This window comes from Aspergillus novofumigatus, assembly GCF_002847465.1.
Source record: "Aspergillus novofumigatus IBT 16806 chromosome Unknown P174scaffold_5, whole genome shotgun sequence".
In the NCBI taxonomy this organism is placed as follows: Eukaryota; Fungi; Ascomycota; class Eurotiomycetes; order Eurotiales; family Aspergillaceae; genus Aspergillus; species Aspergillus novofumigatus.
In genome coordinates this window covers 851353-868116 of record NW_020194278.1, presented here as the reverse complement: position 1 = coordinate 868116, position 16764 = coordinate 851353, and the positions used below count along the sequence as shown (strand labels likewise).

Below are 16764 nucleotides of genomic sequence, written 5' to 3'. Positions count from 1 at the left end.
AGGCGCTGCGACGATAACATCAGGTGGGGCACTGCAATCTTTCACGGCCGAATGAAGGCAACATAACTCTCTCCTCCTTGGACTTTTTCTTTTATTACTTCTCATCTCTGACGGCCTCTGACGACTGTGTGGATATTCTTCTCGAAGGCTCTGCTCCGTTGCTGTCAATTGTGCTCATAGACATCGACGCAGCTGGCAGGCTGATATACTCTCGGACATAGCTTGTCCGCCGACAGTCTCGCTCGGCATAATTCCAGGTGCGGCGCTTTTCGCTAATAAGTGAGTCAAACTCGTCCTTATCTATCTTCAATTCTCCTTTGGAAAGATCCCTAGATTAACTTGAAGTCACACAGAAACCTCACAATGGGTTCCACCGGTACCAAACCCAAGGTCCTCCTACTTGGATCCATCGTCCAGTACGCACTAGCCTCTCACCCTGTCTCTATGGATCACTCTTCTGACCCAGCCTCTTCCCATCCAGCGCACACAAGACATGGCAATCGCTATCCGAGATCGCAGAACTAGTCACTCCCACCGCCACAAACCGCGCAGAGTTCCTGGAGGAATGCCGCTCCGGCAAGCTGAACGGCGTCGTCGCCGCATACAGAACCTTCGACTCCGTCACCATCACCGGCTTCATCGATGAGGAACTCGTCAACGCACTCCCAAGCTCAGTCACGTTCCTAGCGCACTGCGGTAAGCTCGCCTCACACTCATCTACAAAGGTAAACCCAGTGATCTGACCTCCCTCCAGGCGCAGGATACGACCAAGTCGACGTCCACGCCTGCAGCGCCCGCAATCCCCCCCTGCACGTCTCCAACGTCCCTACAGCCGTGGACGACGCCACAGCCGACGTGAACATGTTCCTGATCATCGGGGCGCTGCGCAACTTCAACGCGGGCATGCAGGCCCTCCGAGAAGGGAAATGGCGCGGCCAACCCCTCCCTGCACTCGGCCATGACCCCGAGGGCAAGGTCCTCGGGATCCTGGGCATGGGGGGAATCGGGCGCAACCTGAAGAAGAAGGCCGAGGCGTTCGGCATGCGGGTTATCTACCACAATCGCCGGCAGTTGACCGAAGAGCTGGCCGCCGGAGCGGAGTATGTGACGTTTGATGAGCTGCTGGCCAAGAGCGACGTGATCAGTTTGAACTTGCCCCTGAATGTAAGTCTTCCTATTCTACTTTTTGGCACTTCTGCGGTCATCCTAACCATAGAGAAGAAACACACCCGCCATATCATCAGCAAAGCCGAGTTCGGGAAGATGAAGGACGGTGTCGTCATCGTCAACACGGCACGAGGCGCAGTCATGGACGAGGAGGCCCTCGTCCAGGCCCTCGATAGCGGCAAGGTCTACTCTGCCGGCTTGGATGTCTTCGAGGAGGAGCCCAAGGTTCACCCGGGCCTTATCCGGAACCCCAATGTTCTTCTCGTTCCGCACATGGGCACATGGACCGTCGAGGTGAGACTCAGTCTACAGCAGCGAAGTCAACATGGCAGACATATACTGATCCGGTTGGTTTTTGATAGACTCAAACGGCTATGGAAGAGTGGGCTATCGAAAATGTGCGACTTGCGATTGAAACAGGGAAGCTGAAGAGTCCCGTTCCCGAGCAAGCCGACCTTTGAATGGGAGTATCTCGAGAATTTTGCACTATGCCAACCAAAATTTGGTGAAATGTACTTATTTCTCATTATTGATATGTACATGATTTTTGATGATAGAGTAGATGATTGGATACACCTGTCACTGTGTGTTAAAATGCACACGCCAAATCGATCGCTGTAATTCTTCGATCAACAGACGTGTATCCCTCGAGGTTCTAATCGTCCATATGCAGGACACCCCGAAGCGAAGCATGCCAGAGCCAAACCCTCAACCAAGTCTTGATTCGAAATGATAAGCAGCCAGAACGCCGTGATGCTGCCATTCCCTAGCTTCTGAGAGAATTGAGAACCGAGAAAAACTCCTATGCCATGAAAGCTTTCGCTGAGCCGATTGGACAAGGTGCGCGAAAAACCGATGAGGAATGTAAGCCCGTAAATGTAGGGAAAGAAGAAAGAAAAGAAAGAGAATCCGAAGTCAATGGCCAGATATCACCAACCGAAGGAGATGTCGCCAATGCCGCAATGCCAGCAAGGTGAATGCAGAGTCGACTACTCCCGGGAAACGTACCAGGACCGCACAACCATGCCGCAAATGCGCTTGACGACCTGCGTGGTACCCTTGCCGCTGGCTTCTTGCTCAAGGAATTTCTGCGCTACATATAGCTTGGCTCCCGCATCCTTTTCGTTTGTGGTGACATGCTGAGGGAGGCTGTGCGGGAAATCTGCCCAGCGCTGTCCAATGTGGCGGGCAATGGCAATGGAATAAATCACATCGCGATTCTCAAAGGTGTCCAACAGCGTTCTGCAACGAGCCAGAGTATCATCAATTTCTTTCGCAGAGCTAGCTTCGTTGTCGTGGAGAGTCAGGAAGTGACCGATCGAACTCCAAAAATCCAATGCTCTTCGCATCAGTTGATCAGGAAGAGTGGGTGGATCAGCTGCCGGTTCTGGAACAGGCCATTGGGCCAGTGGGTTTCTCTCCAAATGCTCGCCAGTTATCAGAGCCTCGATCACGTCCAGCCTGGACGCGGTAGCCAACAGCTCGAAATCCTTTCCATGGCTGCCGTTCGACACATTCATCACATGACGGCACAATGTCATGGTACTCCAAACGACGGACGCCTCGAAGCTCTCCAGCTGTGCGACGACGTTGGGATCGCTGAGGTTCCGATCGTTAAATGCATCAATAAGAGCAGAGTACTCGGCCATCAGCTGCGCATTCGCCAACAGGTGACCGAGCGCTTTCTCCGAAAACCAGCGAGTCTCAAAGAATCTATCAATGGCGGGAGCGTATGTAGCGAGGAACACGGCCTTGATTTCCTCGAGACGGTTCGGGGGGAGAGATGTGATAGGATGAGGGGGTGGAGGAGGAATGCCTCTCAGGGCCAGTAGATCGCTAATCTGAACTCGTTTCACTGCTTTTCTGTGAGTACGCACCACATTGGTATATCAAGGGATGAGTACCGGACGAGAAGGACGTACCTTTGTAGCTGGAAGTTTCCGACGGAGTGACCGCGGCATTTGTCGCATTGAGGGTCGGCTGCAGTCCTCCCTGAGTGACATTCTGGGTGCTGGCCATATTGGTAGAGTTGTTGCCCCCCAACGAAGGGTCAGCGGAAGAAGCGCCGTAGTCGTATTGTTGGTCGGTGGATGTAGATGGCGATTCTGAATGAAGAGAGGGAGCGAAAGGCTGGGATGCCGCAGGCACGTAACCAGGAGGCGCCGAGGGATACGAAGGCGTTGGATCCTGTGGATTGACGACGAGTGAAGGAGCAGGATTGGGAGCAGGTTGAATTGCAGAGGGTGTCGACGCCTGCGGTCTAAAGACAGGGTCGTAACCTAAACATTCACGTTTGCTCTTGACGCAATTTCTGCAAACAGGGTGTCCTTCGTCACACTAAAGAGTAACACCAATGCTCCGTCAGCCACTTCTAACCAATATCAAATAACCAAATAAGCGATTGAAAACACGAAAAAAATTGTGGCTGTTGAGGCGGAAGAAAAACAGTGGGCGATAGGAGAGCGGGGTTCTTTGCAGGTGGGCAGCACAAGCGAAGCGATAACTTTGCTTGCCCGCCCGCGATCCCCGCACACGATGATCGCCCTCGCTTCGGAATGTACCCAAAACAACATGGGCTGGAGGTCCATGCCATTGAGATTTCTCATGTTCACAAATTACATACCTTGATTCTGCGCTTTCGGCACGTTAGACACCCGGTCTTCGTTCTCCGCTTAACTTCCTTCTTATGCCTTCCGCCAGATAGCATTTTGTTCGGGTCGCCAGGGAGCTGGTAGCGCATCTGCGCGTTCGAATTCATACCCATTTGTGATACATTGGAGGGATATCCTGTCATATATTGGCCTACAGAAGCCATTGGGGGCATGTTCGAGGGCATGGGTGACCCAATGGGGCCTGAGGAATATGGGATGGCTGTGGCAGAGCGTTCACCTGCGATGATGCGGGTTGATGATTCTGGTACACATCATGATTCTGTTGCTGGTATTGCTGATGTGTTGGCTGAACATGCTGCGGCTGCGGCTGCGCATACTGTTGGGACGACTGATGCTGCTGCTGATAGTGCAAATCTTGTTGTTGCTGCGGTGGCGACGCCTGATGCGACTGTTGAGCTGGTTGCGATTGATACGTCCCATTCGAATATTGATAGGGTGCCGTTTCAGCGGAAGCGTGGCCTGACTGGTGGGATGTGGGATGCTCAGATGCCCCGGATACAGTGCCAGTGAACTCTGAAGCAGCAGGTTCTGGGTTGGATGCTCGTGTACCTGAAAGCAAGAAATTGGCCTCTGCAGCAGGCAAAGTCGTGTCAAGCGGTGGAAGAGATGTATCGATTGGAGGCAAAGACGGCACGTTCGAGTCGAGTGGTGGCAGTGTAGAATCCAGGCTAGGTAAAGACGTATCTATTGGGGGCAGAGTCGTGTCGACGGCCGGCATGGACTTGTCAATTGGAGGAAGCGAGGTGTCGAAGGATGGTAGTGCCGGTACCGGAGCAGCGCTGCTGGTCTCGGTAGGTTGTTCGGCCGCCGCTTGAGGAGCTTGTTCGGGCATTGGCTGAGGTGCGGTCTCAGGGCCATTTTCTGAAGTAGGCCTGGGTGTCTGATCCGGAACCGTCTCAACAGCGGGCTGTTCGGTCGATGAAGCTGCTTGTTTGGGCGATTCCTCAGGCGCGTTCGCCGATTCTGCTGATTCCGCCATGGGGCTGGCGAGGATAAGGGTTCTGCGCGGATCGGGGCTTTCAGAAGGCAAAAGCGTGCGAATTCGATGCAACGGGTGATATACGACGTCGCAGCTTAGCAGACACGCCTATCCGCGGTTCTGTCACTTCGTACAGTGGCCGGAATGTTTGAGTGCCGGCTTGCATCTATTCCTGCGGTCTTTCGGCCAATGCGATGTTAGTATCGAGAACTCCGCATATAGGCTAGAATACAAAGAATAGCGCGTCTAGAAATCACAGTAGTGCTCTTTTAACGGGGATGATTGGAACAAAAAAACGAGGGTTTTGGCTGGTCAATCTTGTTGGCGCATTCTCTGACTGCCATAGGCTGCTATCTCAAGAGGCCCGCTTGCGCAATGCAAAAGCGCATTTGCGGCTGAATGACAGAAATATTTCCCACAATAGATCTGGACACTTGTGCAGTACTCGAGACTCGCCGAGTACGGGACCTCGAGGGTGACAGGGCATGGGTTTGGAATGTTGGCGGGCGAGGCTGTCATGATCTTCTCCGCTCGGACAAAGCGTAAAGCGGCCGCAAAACAAGTTCCAGAATACCGTAGCAACATCGCAACGAGTCTTAACAAGCAAATATTGCTTCTTGACAGTACGAGTACAAAGCTCAATAGCTCATGAAGCTAAAGAAATAAAAGACATATCGCAAGCGAGCAGACTGCGCCCGGAAAAGAAACAGAGAGGTTCCCGTCTGGGTTACTTACCAAGTACTACTACTGGTCCAGATAAGCGAAAAGAAGCGAGAGTAGCCAGCCGAGTCAATAATATTCCACCAGATCTCTCGATTTGATCATGAAAACCTCCTCATCAAGCGTGGGGAGATGGTTTGCAATGAGGTCGTTGCGCGTCAAGAAGATCTTCTGGTGTGAGCTCCGGAACAACACTAGAAAAAGCCCCGGACTTTGACTACGAGAGGAAAAGAAAAAAAAAAAGGGAGGGAAAAAAAGATGGCAGTGGCGAGAATCACTCAACACCGCAGATACGGCAGAAGTATCTAATCTTCACTGATAAAACAGCTTCACACCTGCCGTTCACTTCCTCTGCGAATAACATTTTCTATCCAAAAATACCTCCTTCAAATTTCGTATTGCAGGTTTCATATTGCGAGTTTTATATTGCTTTTTGATTTCTTCAATTCTAGCACCATGCCTTCATCACTCTCACCTATACACTTATTATGGCTTGATCATTCCTGTCAATACAATTTTAGCTGGTATTAACCATCTAGTAGACCGTGTGACTATCAGCTGGCAACTGAAGCTTGACCTGGCTCCGTATATTGCTCTTGCTGTCATAAGTCTCCTCTTCGACGAGATTTGTTTCGTATGCATGCCGTCGTAGATTGCACGCCAAAGAAAGAAAGATGTGGATGTCACCACCAAGTCGCATAGCATTGGGACTCTTTTGGTGAGCTGCATGTGATGTTTACATACGTAAGAACTGATCCCTCTCCGTCCACTGTATGGGCTCCAACGTCTCTCTGCCGATGTAAGGCCAAATATTATCTGAGAACCCGCATAAGCTCGAATTGGTACACTCGATCTGATGTAGGCTAACGCAGGACCAGATAAGGCTGTTCCTGGAATAAAACAGACTGGCTGTATGAGCTGCATTGTTTCAGTGACGGACGATTGGAGGCCAGATGCATCATTCCTGGTTCGCCGACACTGTAGTTCAGTGAGATGGGGGCCATGATCGCTTCATTGTAGCACCAGCAGGCGAGGCATACTGGACCATGTGCAACCATAACGCATCGTTCGGACATTTATGCGCATGGTAGATGATAGATATCCCGCAGCTGCACAATTCGACTATTTCCTCAGAACCTTCGGCTTGCGCTTCTTGAAAACAACTCCTGTAGGTCCCGCCTCCTCTTCCTGCTTCACCGCTGGAGCATCTGTTGTAGCAAGCTGCGCCGCCTCTTTATTCTCAGACTTGACCGATGGTAGTTCTGACTCCCGTGCCGCAGCCTGTTCCGTATCGTTGCTTGGGGTAGCACCCTCTTTGCTAGCCTTCTCTTTCGACTGTTCATCCGGCGTTGACAATTTGACCTTCTTTACATCCTTGGTAGAATCAAGAAGGGCATCCAGATCTGCGTCGCTCTGCGCACCAGGGTACTGCCGAGTCCTCGAGCCCCAAGCCTGACTCACAAATCTCTCAGCCTCCTGTCGCGCCTCCTGCTCCTCCTCATCGCCTTCCATCTTGCGCTTGCGAATCCCGACGGAGCTACCAGGCTTTCCTTCCTCTGCATCGTCATCTTGTCGGATAACCCGTTCGGATACCGTCTGCCATTCGCCAGCGAGCGCGAGTTCACCACGGTATTCGTCTGGGATAGCAATTCCCATCTCTGCCAGCTGCGCTATCTGCTTCTTTCTCTCTTCCAGGGACACAGGTCGTTCTGCCGGTGGAGGGGCAGCCGGGGCGCGTTTCCAGGGTGCTGCGCCGCTGTCCTTTGCGCCTGGTTTTCCTGCGACAGTTTGCCTTAAGCGCTCGACTTCGTCCTTCGCCTTCTGAGTCTCTCGTTGCTTCCGCTCATTTTCCCGGTGGATATCGCGCAGAAAGCGCTTAAGGCTTCCCTGGTGTTTGGCGCTCGCTTCGTGCTGGGTTTTCTCGAAGGGTGTATCACGAATGAATATCTTGCATTGTTTGCACCAGAATCGGGGCTAGATTATTGCTGTCAGTTGATGCTGAACTTCCTTCACCTCAAGATGACCTCGGAGGAAATTCCAGAACTGAATAGAGTGCGCTTACAGCCGATTTCCAGTATTCTGCCATGACGATGTTTGAGTGTTAAATGTGTTATGTGTAAGGGAAATGATATCACCGTTATCGCAAAACAGTTGCGGTGATAATCTGCCACTCAAAATTAACCTAGTCCCAAAACAGCAGTCAGTGTTGCTCTGCAGCTTGAATGTACACCACATATATCATGTTGTTAGGAATAACCAAGAGGCTCTAAATCGAATAACAGAAGCTACAGGCGGTTGTGGAAGAGATCTGTTTTTCCTCTCGCTGTTGACCTCCCTGTATCCTGACTGCACGATGAACTGCAGTCAACTATATATATATTTTCCCCACCAGAACATTGTAAGTTAAGACACTCCTTTACAACTTTTATTTTGAAATTGTTGTCAGTCCTATGTTGCAACTTCTACTCTGATCCTTGCCTCAATGATATCGGGTTGGAACCAAAAGCCTATGTCTCGCGTTGAATCCAGAAGCTCGACCTCTCTTCTGACGAACTCTGCATCCTCAGTAGTAGGTACGGACTTGGTGCTCTCTCCTAAAGCTTCATCCTCATCACTATCCCAATCGGCTTCATCATCCTTTTTCTCCTTATTGACAGGGTCCAACTCGTCGGTCTCCCAGACTAGTCGGCACTGGTAAGGCGGCAAATTGAACAGGCGGGAGGCGATAGCCTTGACTTGATATGTATCAAACGACCTCGGGATCTTCTGAACACGAATCTGGTCTTGGTTTCCATCGGAATCAATCGACGAGTGCAAGCGAAAAGCCAACTTCACTAATCGGGCGGCAACAGAGCGCGGATTCACGGCAGCGCCTGCCAACTCGGCTCTCCTGATTGTGGGCGGGCCGTATTTGTCACAAAGCTCCTGATAGCGGGGATGTGTAGCAAGAATCTCGCGCTCTGCGCTTCCCGGATATGCGGATAGCTCTTTGCCAATGAGGGAAAGGTAATAGAGTTCGCCATTACTTCGGTCTTGGGCGGTTATCTTGCTGTAGTTGAGGGTTTGGATGGAAGCGAGTCGGGAGAGCGTTAGCATGTAGGCCTCGTCCACCGTCATTGGCTTCTCGGGCAGGTTTGTGACGTTCGATGGGGCAACAGGCTTGTCGTAAAGAGGATTTCCTGATATCCGCAAAGATTTCAGCGCAGGAAATACGGATTGGAGTTCATTCACAAACAGCCATGAATCGATGCTGTTTTTGGATAGGTCCACAGATTTGAGATTTTCGGGAAATTGAATAGAGCTTCCTTCCATGCCAGGCGCATATACTTTCTCGATACGATTCTCTCTGAGCGAGAGGTGCTCGAGCTTGCTCAAAGAGGTCAGACATGCTAATGAGGATAGCGAAGAGATGTCATTGTTTTCCAGTGTCAAAGTTGTGATGGTACCCGTGATAGGGGTCGAGATGTGGGTAATCTGATTTGCGGAGGCTGATAGAGCAGAAAGTGATGGGAATTGATATGTCAAAGCTGAAATCTGAAGGCGATCAACAGTCAGTCAGCTTGCTGCTCACCAAGTAGTAGCTTTGCGCAGCATACCTCGTCCCATTCGAGTAGAGTCTCATCCAGGTGCAGCGCCGTGATATCCTCGAATATAGGACCTTCCTGGCGAGGACCCAGACGATTTCCGCTGCCAACCGTCAGCATGCTTCTCATAACTGCGCTGAATGACCAACATCAGCTTTAATGTCTTCAAGCGCTTCAGCTGTTGACATATGTTTGCAATGTCAACCCAGCTTTCCAGTAAGTTGTAACTCAGATCGAGATCAACGATCTTAGGACATGTCTGTTCTATCTCCTTGCAAGCCTCTGCAAGCTCATGTGGACTCGCTGCATGAGCCAGAACTCCTGCAACACATAGGCGATCCAGGAGAACGACTTTCAGTTCCTGGAGCTCTGCAAGCTTCTTCCGGATCTTGTCGAAGCCGACCTCTTCCACTACTTTGTTACTAAATTTGATTATGTCCCGCGCAGCAGAGACTTCGCCTGACTGTTGTCTTGCGAGTTCTTCTTGAAACTCAGAAGCATACTTGTGGCGCACTGCCTCCAGGAAGCCTCGAGGTTTGTCGGTCCGCCGCGAAGGACGCACAAACGACCCAGCTGTGGGGTGTTTTCTTCTACCTTCCGTGCAAGTCAGTCGACCGCTCTACCAAGTCTTGAAGATACTTTCATACATGTAAAATATCTCACTCCGTGATGTTCTCCAGAATGCTTTCCCCGCGTGGGGTCATCCCATTCCACTCCGAGCCACTCGCCGGTGGTGCCTTCAACTTCACCCACGTAGCGAACTGTGCATAGATCGCCATTGTAGGATCGCCGTTGATTCATATAGCATCCGATGTCCATTATTGAAACTAATAGTCATGCACCCCCTGAGTTGCGCTCAAGAAGCTCCGGGAGGTTGTTGATAGCTTCCCAAGCCCAATGAGAAGCCCGCGGCGGTGCTTACATAACCCAAATATATCGCGATCTCCGAATTTCCGCCAGTCGAAGCTTATCGTTGCGCATCACTCATTTTGTCCACTCCCCCAGTTCTCTGATTTCGGCGGACGTGATTCAAGATGGACTACCAGGTAAGCATGAGAGCATGTATATCTACTTTCTTTGACATGATCTGACCTCTCTTTTAGAACCGCGCAGGATCCAAGTTCGGTGGCGGTGGTGTAGCATCACACTCCGCAACGAACGCAGACCGTCGCGAGCGTCTTCGCAAGCTCGCCCTCGAGACGATCGACCTCGACAAGGACCCCTACTTCTTCAAGAACCATGTCGGAAGTTTTGAATGCCGTCTTTGCTTGACTGTCCACCAGAACGATGGCTCATATCTGGCCCATACGCAGGGCCGCAAGCACCAGACAAACCTGGCCCGACGTGCCGCGCGGGAGCAGCGCGAGGGCAAAAACCAAGATCCGGCGATGTTGCCCGGTGCGATGGGTGTGCAGGTCAAGAAACAGACTATCAAGATTGGACGGCCCGGTTACAAGATTACCAAGATCAGAGATCCCTTGACAAGGCAGCTCGGTTTGCTGTTCCAGTTACACTATCAGGAGATTACGCCTGGGGTTCAGCCCGAGTACGGTTTATGTCCGCCTTCGAGCAGAAGGTTGAGGAGCCGCCCGACAAGAACTTCCAGTACCTCGTTGTCGCTGCCGAGCCATATCAGACCTGTGGATTCAAACTGCAGGCCAGGGAGATCGACCGCAGAGAGGGTCGCTATTGGACCTGGTTTGACGAGGACAGCAAGGAGTTTTGGATTCAGATCATGTTCAAAACCGAGCGAGAAGAGAGATTTAGTGGTGTTCCCGGTCTGGCACCAATGGGACCCAGGACTTAATAAAGGGGTTGTTGAGGGAGTAGGGGTGCTTTTCTGAGCAAATCTAACGGCATGTACTATTCAACTGGGGCTTTCTTTCAGGCGTTATTGTTGGATTTTCCTCGCATTGTGAATGTGTTTTAGTTCTGGGAATGGGCGACTTTTCCCGCGAATGAACTTTTAGAAGCCATTCTCTTTCATTGGGCTACTTTCTACGTGGCATAGCTTATCTACTTTCTGATCTACAAGATTGTGCTATTTCACAGATACATGGCTCTTCAAGGTTTCACTTTCATTGAGGATACATTGAGGCGCGGTGAGCGCCATATGTACGACCTAGCTAAAAGACAAAACAGCCAGTCAAACCATGGTCTGTACGCTTCAGTATATCAAAGAATTTTGATGACCAACAAACAATGCACTCGTATGTAGTTCTCTGCTGCTAGATACACTCTATACCCAGCAGTTGTCGTCTTGCGACAGAAAATGCATATGAAACCAAATATGCTCAGGTCATTATCACAAGGCGAAATCAAATGCGCTATATGCTCATGATGAAGACCAATGGAACGAGTAAACCGTCTAAAATTGAACATCCACCGCTGCCAGGGTTTTCCGCGCAAGCCAGCCCGCTCTGAGAACCCCCGGTTCGGTTCATGCACAATCCCCCCCATTTGAAGGCCAGCTTTAGGTTCAGTTCGCCTGGAAAGCATTGAACGCTTTGTATGTGTATCCAATGAATGGGAGGCTCATCTCAGCCTCCTGCTCCTCTGGCATGGCACGGGCCTGAGCACGGTGGATAGCGCTGGTATCTTCCTGCGGAATCTCGTCGATGGGGAAGTACGAAACGTCGATGTTCGAGCTGAGCTTCGGCTCGAAGGGAGCGCGGATATTACGAAGTTGTTCCCACACCACTCCACGGAAGAATGGGTGGTTCTTGATTTGAGTGGCACCACCGAACTGGCCGCCTTCATTGCCGATACGGTGTTCCGCGTCGCATAGGAAACTGCACAGTATGATCAGCTTTCAAGTCACAAAGATGAAAACGGTAACTGGAACATACCTCCGTATCAACGATTCCGAATCGCGGGACAGCGTAAGTTCCTCAGGGAAATACAAGCATTCTCGCCAGTTGACGATCTTACGGTAGGTATCCGTGGTATCCTCGGCACAGAACGGGGGCCACCCCACAAGACATTCGAACATGATAGCACCAACAGACCACCAATCACAAAGATAGGTATATCCCTGACCATTGAAGATTTCGGGTGCGATATAATCAGGTGTGCCCACTGTCGAATAAGCCATGGCCCGGCGGGACTTTCTCCAGGTGTTAATCTGCCCACGGTTCGAGACTGTCAGGTTTATCGCATCGTTGAAGTATCCAGAGTTGCGATTCTTATCCTTCGAAGTTGAGTTCTTCAAAAGATTCTGATAGTATGAGTTGTCGTGTGTTTTCTTGCCTCCGGTTGAGAGACCGAAATCAGTAAGCTTGACGTGACCACCACGGTCAAGCAGAATGTTGTCAGGCTTGATGTCACTGAACGCGGCCGAGTTAGCATTTTTACAACTGTCACAGCTGGAGAATGCCCCTGGCATAGAAGACTAGAAACCATAGTTTGCGTTGATTGTGGGAATAACTCACCGATGGAGGAAGCCAAGCTTGTGGACGGCCTCGATGGCCATTACGATTTCTGCCATATAGAATCGCGTGATATCCTCGGAGAAGATTTCATACTTGATGAGCATGGTCATCAGATCACCTCCGGGTAAGAACTCCATGAGCAGATAGAGATAGGCGCTGTCTTGAAAAGAGGCATGCAGCTTCACGAGCCACGGGTTGTCCTTGGAGTCCGCCAGAATGTCACGCTCAGCACGAACGTGAGCCAGCTGATCCTTCTTGAACATTTCCGTCTTGATCAAAGATTTGAGGGCATAGATTTTGCCGTCGGTCTTCCGTTGCACGAGTTTGACTTCACCAAAGGCACCCTTTCCGATAATCTTGATGGTCTGGAAGTTGGCAGGTGTCTCCTTGGTCCGGAGGAATCTTAGGAAGGTTGACTCCTTTCTCGCAGCAATCTCGGCCTCCTGGCGCTTCTTTTCCTTGGGGATACTAGGTTCACGGATCATCTTATCGAGCTCAGCAGAACTGTTCGAATGGAACGAAAGACATTAGCGATTGCTTCCTGGTGACGTTAAAGGCCATCATCACTTACCGCATGTTGCGATCGCGTGCCCGCTCAATGTTCTCATGGAAGAACACATTCACCAACTCCTTCGCCGCCTTGCCACGCTTATGAACGTTCTCAGAGTAGCGTTCGGGGTACCGTTGAAGCTCTTCGTTCTCAGCCGGGGTTCGGGGACTCCGAGGCATAGGAGGGACCAGATGGCCCGGTTGCTGTTGTCCGGGGCAGAAGAACCAGCAGTGCGAGGTCTCTGAGCAGGAGAGGCAGAACGGCCAAAGAAACCCGTGCGCGTCGAGTTCAGATCCTGGTTAGAGAACTGCTGGATAAGTCCATTTGTCCCATCGTTGGCATTGTAGGCCATCCGTGACTGGTAGGTGGGCTGAGGGGACGCCAGATTGTGCTGTTGCTGTTGCTGCTGTTGTTGTTGCTGCTGCTGGCCGTAAGGCGCCTGAGAATACTGGGGAGGATAAGGGTTGGCCATAAAGTATCCTCCCTGATTGTAAGCCCCATTTTGAGCATCGACATAATCCTGAGGACCCTGATTTTGGTATATCGGCTGAGGAAAAGCAGAGGGGGTTGTTGGGTATGCGCGGTTGGCCGCTGCTGCATTGTATCCATTGCGATCGTTGAACCCGAAATTCAGGTGGAGACGATTATTGTTAGGATCCATTTTGAGACTCTTTCCTCGACTCAGCTACCTCGACGTGACAGACGTTGGGGGAGTGGGATCGGAGGGTTGTCAATGTGATGACAAAAAAGTTGACGATCCAAGGGGGAGGGGAAGGGCACGGGTCAATATTCAAAGGAGCGGTGGCTCAGGAGTAGTACGAGGAGCCCTTTTGGGGGAAGAGAGGGGGAGGGCTGGACGGGGGAGAAGCCGCACGTTGCTCCGTCCTCCACGTTCAGGAGAAATAGGACAAGAGATGATGGTGTCTATCTGAGCAAATTCCAAGAATACTTTTAAACAAATTTGCCTCTATTTAACGAGTAGAAGGTATAATCTGGAGAAACAACGAGTGTCAGAGCCAAACGACCGAGAGGCTACTGTGTCTATCTAACTCCAACTCTGCGCGATGTTTGGTTCGTTTTGCGACTTTTGCGGAGTCTGGACTGTCGGGATACGGCAGCCTACAGAGACCAACTATGCAAGACAGGGGCTGGTTGTTGGCCTGGGGCAGTCAGGCACAAATCTAAGTAGTCAAGAGGTTCCTGAGGCTCTTATTCAAAAGATAGTCCATATGTGCAACCTCGGATGTTTAATGATTTAGAATGATTTAGCACACTTCATTGCGCATTATATCATCTAATCATGTTCTGTTCTAGGAACTCGCCTTGGCGGATCAATAAGGTACCTTGAAATACTAGGGCCTTCAACCAACAACAATGAACGGGCTTTGCTTTGACATCAAACAAGTGGGACAAGACCTAGAAGCACGAACTAGATGATCAGTAAACAAGGTCAATATCACTCAAGTCGTCAAACACTTTAGATCAACATAGCATATCTATTGTACTGTCTGCAACAATGTAGTCTGTTTTTTTGGAACATTCTTAGTTATCTGTCTGGGCAGACACTGACTCTTGAGCAATGCTCAAACGTGCTCTATATACCGCCCGGATAAACCTCGTCCCGGGCAGCTTGGAGGATCCCGAAGTTTTTGACTTATCTCGAGTCATGGCCAGAAACTACGCAGTGTTCTTGAACGAGGTTCTACTCACTTTCTAAAGAAATTCCCTTCACCGGGCTTGGCCCAATTCATGAAAATTGGAATTACTGACCTTCACACTTGCGCCCCATTACCTCCATCAACAGCTTGAGCCATGGCGGAGTCAACCAGTTCCGCCGCTGCCTCGGGTCAGGCTCAAAATGCTTCGAAAGCTACGCCCAAGCCAGCCAATCCAGCATTCAGGATGCTAGGTAATTGCTGATCGATCTCTTTCACTAGTTTTAGCTGACATCAATCGGTCTGCAGGATTGCCCAACTTCCGTTTCAAGCTTCCATCTCGGAATTGGATGATCTTTTTCACCATCACCGGCTCACTTACGGCTGCTATCGTCTATGATCGTCGGGAAAGACGTCGCGTACAACAGAAGTGGTGTGACTTGGTCGCACACCTCTCCAAGGAGACCCTCCCCATTGAACAGACACGGCGGAAATTAACGGTATTCTTGGCCGCGCCGCCGGGCGACGGACTTCGCATTGCCCGTGAACATTTTAAGGAATATGTGAAGCCGATATTAGTCGCGGCAGCTCTAGACTACACAATCATTGAAGGCAGAAGGGAGGGCGACGTGCGTGCAACACTCGCGGAACGAATCCGCAAGCACCGAAGGAAGGCTGGCGAGCCAAGCTCGGTTGTGGAGGAAATCGGCAACGAAGATATTATCGCCGACGCGAGACAGAAGATCGGTGTTGTTGAAGAACCAGGTCCAAAAGGTGATCTGGTAATTGGACGGCATACCTGGAGAGAATACATTCGCGGTCTTCACGAAGGTTGGCTTGGGCCCCTTGATCCTCCGAGCCCCCAGCTGCACCCGTGGAAGAGCCGTCGATACCTGTCGAAGGCTCAGAGACACCTGCCGACGGCATGTCCGCTGCAGAGAACACCGAGAAGAAGGAGGAAGCGGAGAAGAAGGATGACAAACCGGCCAAACCTAGTGGACCGACACCAGCATATATCTCTCCGGCCGAATATTCATCGCGGGGTCTTCCACCCACCCTCCCACAGTCCTTGGAGAGCTCCGTCCCCATCCCTTTCCCACATTTACTGGGTTTCTTGAATACACCAATCAGATTCTACCGTTACCTGAACCGACGCCATCTAGCCGATGAGATCGGACGGGAAGTCGCCGGCCTTGTCCTCGCCTCGTCCAGCAGACCATATCATGACAGTTCTTTCAGCTCCGACTCCGAACTGAGCGGTGCAAGTGTCGACGCCGGTGCTTCGCCGTTCCCTTCATCCGATGGCTTGATGCCTTCCTCTTCCGCAAAGTACGAACAGCAAACCGTCCTCGAAAAAGAAGAGTCCGAATGGCACAAATCAGTGCATAAGCAGGACGAGGAGAACCCTGACAAGGAACGCGAGTGGCTAGATGATATCGCCCTTGACCCACGCATTGCATCGCGGATGCAGCGCTCCCTTCTCTCCACTGATGAAGAGGCACGCTCACATCGCATTACCGAGGGCAAGGAATACATTCTCGGACAAGAGAGACCCGCCCCTGTCTCCTTCTGGCAGCGGATGTGGATCAAGTACGGCTACGGGGAGGACGAAGAATCCGTCAAGATGAAGCCCATCATTGGTAATCTTGATGGAGCGGATGGTGAATGATGACGAGTCTTGCCATTGGAGGGATGAACCTCTCAACTTCTTGATGTACCATACTCTCCCACTTAGACTGTATATTAGTGCGACCTTGAAGGTCATATATATTGTAGGTTATCCTGACGAATGTACATGACCATGTCGCTGACTTCTAGAGGAGGGCGACATCATAGTAGAAATCAGCCCGCTACAGGTAGTCCATTCAATGTCTTAGGCAGCGTCCTGTTTCCCCCAACGGACACCGCTCTGGTGACATCTAATATCAGTGAGTTAGGCCAACAATCAATGGCGCAAATTTTACAAGATTATCGATCTCTTCCGGACAAAGACGAAGGAAGAGCTC

At 51.0% G+C, this 16764-nt stretch overlaps 7 protein-coding genes across 7 annotated transcripts; 3 read left to right on the top strand and 4 right to left on the bottom strand.

The window, feature by feature from the left end:
• Positions 1-201: 201 nt before the first annotated feature.
• Positions 202-1802, top strand: P174DRAFT_204153 (D-mandelate dehydrogenase-like dehydrogenase). The gene is made up of 6 exons (XM_024821328.1): positions 202-279; positions 346-416; positions 482-696; positions 755-1164; positions 1222-1461; positions 1530-1802. The coding sequence occupies exons 2-6, from the start codon at positions 364-366 to the stop codon at positions 1626-1628; spliced, it is 1017 nt and encodes a 338-aa protein (XP_024681194.1). The 5' UTR covers positions 202-279; positions 346-363; the 3' UTR covers positions 1629-1802.
• On the bottom strand, positions 1787-4818 carry P174DRAFT_488543 (putative C6 finger domain protein; the record flags this gene model as incomplete). Its single annotated transcript, XM_024830796.1, has 4 exons — positions 1787-3022; positions 3090-3504; positions 3791-3969; positions 4011-4818. 4 exons carry the CDS (start codon positions 4816-4818, stop codon positions 2157-2159), a joined length of 2268 nt encoding a protein of 755 aa, XP_024681193.1. The 3' UTR covers positions 1787-2156.
• Positions 4819-6660: 1842 nt separating this feature from the next.
• Positions 6661-7624, bottom strand: P174DRAFT_372226 (putative formin binding protein; the record flags this gene model as incomplete). The annotated part of the gene is made up of 2 exons (XM_024822417.1): positions 6661-7512; positions 7601-7624. The coding sequence occupies 2 exons, from the start codon at positions 7622-7624 to the stop codon at positions 6661-6663; spliced, it is 876 nt and encodes a 291-aa protein (XP_024681192.1).
• Positions 7625-7949: 325 nt separating this feature from the next.
• On the bottom strand, positions 7950-9941 carry P174DRAFT_513155 (putative tubulin-specific chaperone; the record flags this gene model as incomplete). The annotated part of the gene is made up of 4 exons (XM_024831957.1): positions 7950-9072; positions 9135-9225; positions 9272-9716; positions 9770-9941. The coding sequence occupies 4 exons, from the start codon at positions 9939-9941 to the stop codon at positions 7987-7989; spliced, it is 1794 nt and encodes a 597-aa protein (XP_024681191.1). The 3' UTR covers positions 7950-7986.
• A 203-nt stretch (positions 9942-10144) lies between these two features.
• P174DRAFT_513154 (spliceosome assembly protein PRP11) lies at positions 10145-10929 on the top strand (the record flags this gene model as incomplete). Its single annotated transcript, XM_024831956.1, has 3 exons — positions 10145-10168; positions 10226-10657; positions 10696-10929. The coding sequence occupies exons 1-3, from the start codon at positions 10157-10159 to the stop codon at positions 10927-10929; spliced, it is 678 nt and encodes a 225-aa protein (XP_024681190.1). The 5' UTR covers positions 10145-10156.
• Positions 10930-11601: 672 nt separating this feature from the next.
• Positions 11602-13764, bottom strand: P174DRAFT_461136 (serine/threonine protein kinase CBK1; the record flags this gene model as incomplete). The annotated part of the gene is made up of 5 exons (XM_024829970.1): positions 11602-11914; positions 11972-12448; positions 12554-13057; positions 13125-13344; positions 13365-13764. 5 exons carry the CDS (start codon positions 13762-13764, stop codon positions 11602-11604), a joined length of 1914 nt encoding a protein of 637 aa, XP_024681189.1.
• A 1008-nt stretch (positions 13765-14772) lies between these two features.
• On the top strand, positions 14773-16427 carry P174DRAFT_513153 (Tim22-complex subunit TIM54; the record flags this gene model as incomplete). Its single annotated transcript, XM_024831955.1, has 3 exons — positions 14773-15012; positions 15068-15589; positions 15625-16427. The coding sequence occupies exons 1-3, from the start codon at positions 14916-14918 to the stop codon at positions 16425-16427; spliced, it is 1422 nt and encodes a 473-aa protein (XP_024681188.1). The 5' UTR covers positions 14773-14915.
• Positions 16428-16764: the final 337 nt, after the last annotated feature.

Excerpts from the sequence above, each read along its gene's own strand:
- P174DRAFT_204153 (XM_024821328.1), top strand. The coding sequence starts at position 364 with ATGGGTTCCACCGGTACCAAACCCAAGGTCCTCCTACTTGGATCCATC. Across the intron at positions 697-754 it reads CACGTTCCTAGCGCACTGCG|GCGCAGGATACGACCAAGTC; the intron begins GTAAGCTCGCCT and ends ACCTCCCTCCAG. Across the intron at positions 1,462-1,529 it reads TGGGCACATGGACCGTCGAG|ACTCAAACGGCTATGGAAGA; the intron begins GTGAGACTCAGT and ends GGTTTTTGATAG.